At 39.2% G+C, this 8,506-nt stretch overlaps 1 protein-coding gene across 1 annotated transcript in view; it reads right to left on the bottom strand.

Moving 5' to 3' along the window:
- SPRED1 (sprouty related EVH1 domain containing 1) overlaps window positions 1–8,506 on the bottom strand; it is a 92,928-nt gene that overhangs the window by 5,795 nt on the left and 78,627 nt on the right. Inside the window, exon 5 of the mRNA XM_042445899.1 lies at window positions 3,225–3,383. Coding sequence (XP_042301833.1) covers window positions 3,225–3,383 — 159 coding nt within the window. The remainder of the gene's footprint in view (window positions 1–3,224; window positions 3,384–8,506) is intronic.

Consider the following 8,506-nt stretch of genomic DNA (forward strand, 5'->3'; position numbering starts at 1 on the left):
CAATGGATGCAAGCTACAGATAAAGAGATTCCACCTAAACATTAGGAGGAACGTCCTGACAGTAAGGGCTGTTCAGCACTGGAACATACTCCCTCAGAGTGTGGTACTGTTTCCTTCCTTGGAGATCTTTAAACAGAGGCTGGATGGCCATCTGTTGGGGATGCTTTGATTGAGAGTTCCTGCATGGCAGAGGTTGGATTGGATGGCCCTTGTGGACTTTTCCAACTCTACAATTCTATGATTCTGTAAGTTCAAAATTTTGTTATGGCTCAAAACAACCAGCTATACTATACTACTACTTGTTTCCTGGCTCAATTGAAAGTGCATACACTACTTTTATAATCCTAAATGCACAACCATTTTAGTCCTAAGGAGATAACCACAGACATTGGCCATTGCTGCAAGTGCTGTTTCTTCACTATACATGTGTGCGTGTTGTGTGCCTTCAAGTCATTTCCAACTTATAACAACCTTAAGGCAAATCTATCACGGGGTTTTGTTGGCAAGATTTGTTCAGAGGAAGTCTGTCACTATCCTCCATGAGGCTGAGAAAATGTGACTTGCCCAAGGTCACTCTGTGGATCTCCATTGTTGGGTAGAGGTTCAAACCCTGGTTCAACACTCAAACCACTACACAGTGATGGCTGAGGATTAACTATTAGTAGTAGTGGGAAAGACTGATCTCAGAAGAAACCTTCAATGGTAGAATTTTTGAAGTACTCATTACTCCTATATGTATCATTCTGAATCTAAGACCAGCATCTGGCCCAACTGCGAAAGCACTAGAGGTAATACATTGTGCTGAATCCTATTGTTTATCCTAATCAGAGTCACTGAATGAACCGTAACTTGATAAGTCAACACGTACTGTATGTAATTTTCCTTGATTTTTAATGGACTTGTTCTAGTAAGGACTAGCCCTTGTTTGAGAGTGGCCTTCCCCAGGAGAATCTGTATTCTCCCCATCCCAAGGTTGGCCTTCTGAAATCTTTCTGTGGCTGAGACTCATCAATTACTGTTCCTAAAATCCTTCCAAGTATCTTAGCCTGTAACAGTCTTTGTGAGCATGACATTTCTGTGAAGTTGCAGAGTAAATACGTTATCTTACAGATGCAGAAATACCACCACCACCCTTTGCAATTCAGGCCTAGAATATTTCTAAATAATTTTTGAAAGAGAAGTCCTCGATTACTGAAGTACTTGCTTAATAAATACATTAACACTTGTGGTGGGAACTTTCAGCCAGGACGAAAGAAGTTGTTCACTTGCTGGCACCCAATGGAAATCCACAAAACCGAGACAGAAATAACTTCTCCACAGCTTTCTAAAGGATTGGCTCGTGATGACAGAACCATCTTTCACTATTAATGAAAATAAGTTTGCTGTAACGTTTTAGTTTATGAGCAAAGATTAAAAAACAAACAATCCTTTCCCATCTTTGCCAAGGGCAAAAACAAGACACTCCATTATTGAGCAGAGCAAACTTCTGCTGGAATATTTGAGATTTAAGATGACTTAGTTGGCTCAAAAAATGTAATTGCCCTCCTTGCCAATAATTAAAACTGTCTACGCAAGTAGAACAAGCTGAATAGGGAAATTTTTTAAATCTAAGGAGAAGACTACTCTCCATTAAAAATAGGGTAAAACAAATCTAATCATCTCTAACATATTCTGAAATGCAAGTGTCATTTGGAATTCTGCAATGTGGAAAGAGGAATGATGGGAAAGGATGAGATCAGTCTAAGTCAGGCAAGGGCTACTTTACATAGGGTATTTACCCTACATAGGTATGTACTGGTGTGGGTCAGGAATGGGACCTTGAGGCCCCCAAATGTTTGACTGTCAGCCTGGCCAACACAACTAATGGAGAAGGATTATGGGAGTTGAAATCCAAAAACATATGTAGGGCCACATGCTGTACACCGCTAGTGTATCAAAAAGAAATTAATAGCAGCCCATGCCATCATGTGGCTAATATCAATTTCAAAAAGTAGTAGAAGGTGCATGCTTACCAAAGCAGACTATGCAAAACCCAAAGCAGGCTATTCAAACCCAAGCCATGTAAGATGCACATTGTTTCTTCTGAAGTCTAACAGTGCTTTTGTGCCACAGTTCTAAGGTGTTCCTGAAAGTGTGCCTTTAACACTCCTAGCAAGTTTCCAAGAGTGCTGTTAGAACATATTCAGATTATACCTGCTTGAAAAGAGTATAAGATTATCCACCTCTCCTATCGGGGTTATGAGTTTTCTCACTGCATGCTATGTAAGCACATCTGGTGAATGGACTGGCTGAAGCATCATAAATATCTTTATTTATATAACTGAATTTTAAACTGAAAATTGCTAGGAAGTTTGTTCTAGCTGTCAAGTGAACAGCTGCAATCTTTGCAAAGATTCCACCTGCTTCAGTTAAAAAAACCTGAGCATGACTTTTGTGAAATGAGGATTTCTTAGCTGGGAAAGAAAAAGTGTCTGGAACGGAAACAAGACAGGATAAGAACAAGAGAGGTACTGGGTTAAAGGTGGTAAGAGATTGTATTGATTGAAGGCGGGGGGGGGGGGGGATTTGTGACTGGGAAGCCCAAGAAAGAGGACAGGAGAAGCTTGTTATGGCTATACCTTCATGTGACAAATGATATTGTTGAAAAGGAAGGTGGTAGCAATTTGTGAAAGCACCTTTCAGTGAGAAGATCTAAATAAAAATTCACACAAGACGCAATGACAGATGTGTATTTCTGAGGAGAAAGGCCTATGAAGAGGAAGGAAGAACATGGAGATAGTGTAGTGGAGAGGGAAAGAGACAGAGGTGAAGTAGGGAAGTAATTGCAGTTTCACGTATTAACTCACTTAACATGAAGTGAGGTTCCATGGATCTTGTCTAAGTAAACAAACTTCCAGTCCTGCTGAGAAACAGAAATCAACAGTATCTACCTCTGCTTTTAAACAAGCTACAGCTATCTATGACAGTTAGAGTCAGTAAATTATGATTTGTTTCAAATAGGAAAAATGTGCTTTCTCTGATGCCTTCCACTGGTGTGCCAAAATGGGGAGGATGTTAGCTTGAGACTTGTCTTGGTTCACATACATAGCAGAACATCATGATATTCCTTTATGTCTGAACAGGGACACAAGTAATCAGCCAAATTTCTAGTAGCAGCTTTAAGGAAGATTTATTAATCAGGAGAACTTTTTTATACAATTTTTTTTTAGCTGAAAATATATTACCTGGTTGGACTGGCTGTGGAAGTACGATCTTCTTGAATTCAAATCTTCAAAGGTTGATGGCCTTATACTTAAGCTTTTGTAAGGATCACTACTCACTATAGGTTCAGGTTGGAAGAGATGATCTTTCATTAACAAACTTGATGCATTTTCTGGAATTGCCTGCAAAAGTAATAATTATTATTCTTTATTTCTTTTTGTTTTGCTTGGGGATTTCCCCCCATAAAATTTTAATCCACAGCAATTCTGTTTGAACTTTAATCAGTTGATAGGATACAGGTACTCAGTATTAATAAATGTTTAAGGTAGGTGACTCAGAATAATGCGTATACTATTTCACAGAAATTCTATAATAAAGCACAACAGAATAATATGTAACAAACTTCAATGATATATAAGATTGTATTCACATATTTTAGTGATTACAAATTGGTCTGACAATAAGACTTGTAATACCTAGGTTACAAGTAGCTGAAGGAAAAACAACAGTCATCCAGTTTTACAATTTGCTTGACTGCATAGTATGGACATAGGACCATACAGACTCCAAATGCTATTTCCCACTTGATTGTTTATACATGAAAAAAACACTATTATGTTATGGACTGTGTTGCATCCTTTTTCCAAGCAATGATAAGGCACTAAAACAGAGCTGCTATCTTTCAGCTGCTTGACAATGAACAAAACGCAATTGCCCTAGTCTGATGGAACCTGCAGATACTGTCAGCAATATCCAGTTTCCTTGCTTTTGGTGTAGTGCTGAAGGAGCAATTTGCATTTCCTGGTAAGATGCATGTACTTTAGCCAGAGTACTGACAGTCCACATACAAGTTTCTTGTGCATCACTATCAAAGCTTTTCTCCAGTAGCATCTACTGTATATGGTTAACAACACAGAGCTTGGCTATCTATTCTATGCATGACTTCTATAATGAGAAAGTCTGTCCAGAATACAGTCTTTAAGGTTTTTGTTCTTTTGTCACAGGCACTGTATAGACTAAAACGTTTATAATAACTGGGTCAAAATTTAACCCCCTTTTAATTAATTTAAAGCAATGTAGTAAAATGCCATGTGGCTAATGAAGAGAATAATGACCTATTCGGGAGTTTATTTCTTAGCACAAAACTACATTATTTCCATCAAAGCCCTACTGTACATGGCTTAGGTTCAAACTATTTGAAAGGCCACATTTTACCATATGGACCTATCAGAGTTTTAAGGTAATCAGCTTTATTACTGTCCTGCCACCATCACAGGCTTGTCTGGTGAAAGTGTTTTCTTGGGGGATGCTCCCACTCTCTGGAACTCCCTTCTGTGGGAGGCTAGACAGTGTGGAGTTTTTAAATTCGTCTTGAACTTTTTGTAAATGATTTTAATGTATTATGGGAGCCACCTCTGGGCCTGGCTTGGGAGAAAGGTGGCATATAAATAAACTTAGTAAATAAATAAACAATAATCAGATAGATTTGACATTTAATCAGTCTACATGAGACTATGTCATTTTGTCTTCCTCTGAAATGTATACCAGTCCCCCACAAAACACCTTCACAATAAATATAATGCTGTGGGGAGCTATTCTGAGATGCTTACCTCAAATCCCTGGCCAAAATAAAATACTCTTTGGGTCAAAAGAAGGCATTATTTTTGACTGAAGAATTTTATTGATTTTCACTTTTGTTTGTTTGTTTTAAAAATGAAAATCAATAAAATTCTTCAATCAAAAGAAGGCACTATTTAGTTATCACCCACATCCACCACTAATTCTTTGTAGCTAGTCAGTAGCTGCTGTGACAAGCTCCAGAACTGTTATACAGTCCCAGATTATACTATCTCTGAACCCCAGAAACTCCTGCTGTTTGCCAGGCTTTGGTTTCATTTACTGAAGAAGGGGATGAGAAGCGCTATGCCAGTACAGGGGGGAACCTTTACAGATCATATCCTCAAATGTGTTCTCTGGGGGTATCGAATTTTCCCTTTTGGCCTTAATTACCTCACTAACAAAAAACATTTTCCATTCAGAATTAAACCAATTCATGCAAATGTTTCAGGCTGGTTCTGTGGATCTATACCATGTTTTAGTCTAGTTTGAACCTTCACAGGGTGGATTTTGACACTAAAATAAACAAAATTGAAACAAAATAGGGAGCCCAAAATCAGAAAGCACTTTGAAGCGAGCAAGACAAGCTATCATTTATTGGAAATTAAACATTCAAAGTATTTTTTTTATAACAGAAGAACTTGCTACATTTATGTCATATATGATCTACATCTCACATAAAACACACACATAGATGCACAAATCCCCACTTTTCTTCTGCTGCCAAAGCAATTATGCACCGCCCACATTCAATATCCTTCAACCACAGAACTGGCATAGGCTAGCCAATATCATCTGTAAACTAACCTACGCCAGTTTTTAATGCACAACGGAAATCTGGTTCACTCCCAGCTGCTGGTATAATAATTACTGTCCTATGGTTGCTAAGAGATACTCTGACTTTTTTCCAAGACTATTAAAACATTTCTGTGTGCACAAGCACAAGGATGCTGGGTAAAAGCAATAAAATGACTCCAGCTGTAGCAGCCCAGCAGAACTCAAAGAGAGATGACAGCTGTAGAGAAAATGAAAACCAGACTGAAATTCGCTCTTCTTCAAAGCTCCTCTTCTCACTTTTCCCAGGGTAAAGCTTGGGGAAGAGTATGCTGCACTACTCTTTTGCAGGCATCATGAGCAAATGATCGAATAGAAGGGGTAATGACACTACAGTTACCACCCTCTTACAGGACTGCCTATTTTCTCTCCTTTTTCCTTAGATTATATTTTTAAAAGCTGCCTTGGCTTCCCATTTAAATTATGAATACAGACTTCAAATTCAAAATAATTTCCGTTTTAGTGATTTTGCAGTTGAGAAAAATTACTTTCAATCCTAGCAGCTCTTCCCCTGCAATTAGTTGCATACTTTCTGCCCTACATCCTGAAGATTTTCAGAGGTGGTCTAGAATTTTCTGGCCATTTAAGACAGAACTTTTCCCATATGATGCACATTCTAAAACCACAACTGAATTACAACAAAAAGCATCCCTTCTTTTAGGATCCCAAATGAATGCAAATATTTATAATAAATAAAGCAAAAGAAATGGGGGTGCAGAAAGAATATAAATTGTAATCCTCATGTTGTTTTCGTTATGTGCTTTCAAGTAGCTTCCGAATTACGGCAACCCTAAGGTGAACCTATCATATGGTTGTTGGGGTTGTTTTTTTTTTTGGCAAAATTAGTTCCAAGGGGATTTGCTTTTTCTGAGGCGCAGAGAATCTAATTTGCCCAAGGTCATCTAGGGAGGATACAAACAACCCAAAAAGGGGGGCTTAGAGCCACCCCTTTTAGGCTGGATTGGGGCCAGGGCAAACAGATGCCTGGCCCCAATCCAGCTAGATTCCGCCCCAAAAAGGAGTGGATAAGATCAGCTCCTTTTGGGGGCAAAAAAGCTGCCTCTTCCTCTATAGAGCCAGCTTTTCCTCCGCGAAAGCTGGCTCTGGGGAAAGTGGTGCCTAAGCACCACACCCCCAAGTGGGAGAGAAGTCAGCTGGTGTGTAATTGCCGGGCCAACTTATATCCCGCTTGGGGGCATGATGCATCTAAACGGCATGCCTCCAAGCTAGCCCCAAGTGGGCTCAAACAGGCTGTCTGTTCAGCCTCCTAGACTGTGACTGGCGAGGGAGGACAGATGTCCCCCATGAGCAGGTACACCTCAAGGAAGACAATTCTTCTAGTGGTCAACATGACCTCAGTAGGAAAGAATTTAAAGCAGTCTTTCCTGCAACTGAAGTATCTGGACAGATGGGACCTTGATTTCCACACCTGGGGTGCAAGAACAACTGCTTTCTAAAAACTCTGTTTTAAAAACTAGGACTCTGGAAATTAGGATTTGATTCCCTGCTCAGCCATGAAAACTCACTGGGTGACCTCAAATGAGTCACATATTTGTAGCACAAGAAAACCCTGAGAGAGGATCACTATAAATAGGAAATGATCTGAAGGTACACAACAACCAGTATTTAAGTGTCACGCCCACTCTGTAACAAGGAAGTACAATGACCAATCCCTGCACTAGAGGTGATGCACATATTCCAACAGGTATTATGATATTAATTTCTCCTAATTGGGCATTCAATAATGCCATAAATAATTAAATGGAGTCAGGGATGGGGGTGAGAGAAGCACAGGCCCATACCTGCTGGTCCTGCCCTGGCATTGGAGAGCATGTTTGTTGTGCAAAAACCATCCTGTCCTCCAGAATTTGTAAATAGGGTTTGCAAGGTCTTACATAGTATGGAAAGGTGAACTACACATGTAAAACAGGCTGCTTGGTACAGATACAACCCTTGGATATGAACAGTGCGGTCAAAGGTGCAATATCAGCAGTGGGATCAGCAATCACAGCCCTGCTTCATAATAAATGTAAATATATTTTGACTGCTGATATGAGTAAAATACCCAAACAGGCCCAGGGAACAGAAACCATCAGACATTTAAATGCTTAATGACAGAACATAATTTGTAAATAGTGTTATGAAAAATTGCCAAATTGCCTTGACTTGATTATCGGATAAAGAGATTAAAAGCTCACAATTAATCTCTCTGTTTCTTTTTGAAAACTCTTAAATCAGTTCAGTTAAATATTTTAAAGTACTTGTGTAAATTCCCAGGGATAGGATTTTCTTTGCCCAGTGTACTGACATAGAAATTTAACAAATCAGTTTCTTGTGGTTATGATGGCAGATACCACCAGCGAGCTCTGGCCATGTTTAATTCTCAGTGGCATGGGACCCAAGTAGCTTTGGGTGTTAAGTGAATATCTGCAGGGTTTTCAGGAAGCAGTAGTGCTTGGGTTCCAAGCCAGGAAAACAAGGTTCCCACTAAAGTCATGTTCACTACTGTCTTCCTTAAAGGGATACTGTTTCATGGGAAAAGTCTATCCTCCCTTGCCAGACACAGTGAAAACATTTATTTCCTGAGGAGTACTGGTGTTTAATTAGATGTTTGGTTTTTTAATAGTGTAAATATATTTTGGCTGCTGTTTTGTGTCGACAGAACTCTTCCTGATCCCAGGGACATCAGAACAGGAGCCATAACAATTCATAGACTATTCTGCAGATGTTAATCCTAATACAGTTGGCCCTCCATAACCAGAGACTTTATTCAACCATTCAACCATCCACAATATGAATATATTCTATCTATCTATCTATCTATCTATCTATCTATCTATCTATCTATCTATCT

Source organism: Sceloporus undulatus, chromosome 1, assembly GCF_019175285.1.
Source record: "Sceloporus undulatus isolate JIND9_A2432 ecotype Alabama chromosome 1, SceUnd_v1.1, whole genome shotgun sequence".
In the NCBI taxonomy this organism is placed as follows: domain Eukaryota; kingdom Metazoa; phylum Chordata; class Lepidosauria; order Squamata; family Phrynosomatidae; genus Sceloporus; species Sceloporus undulatus.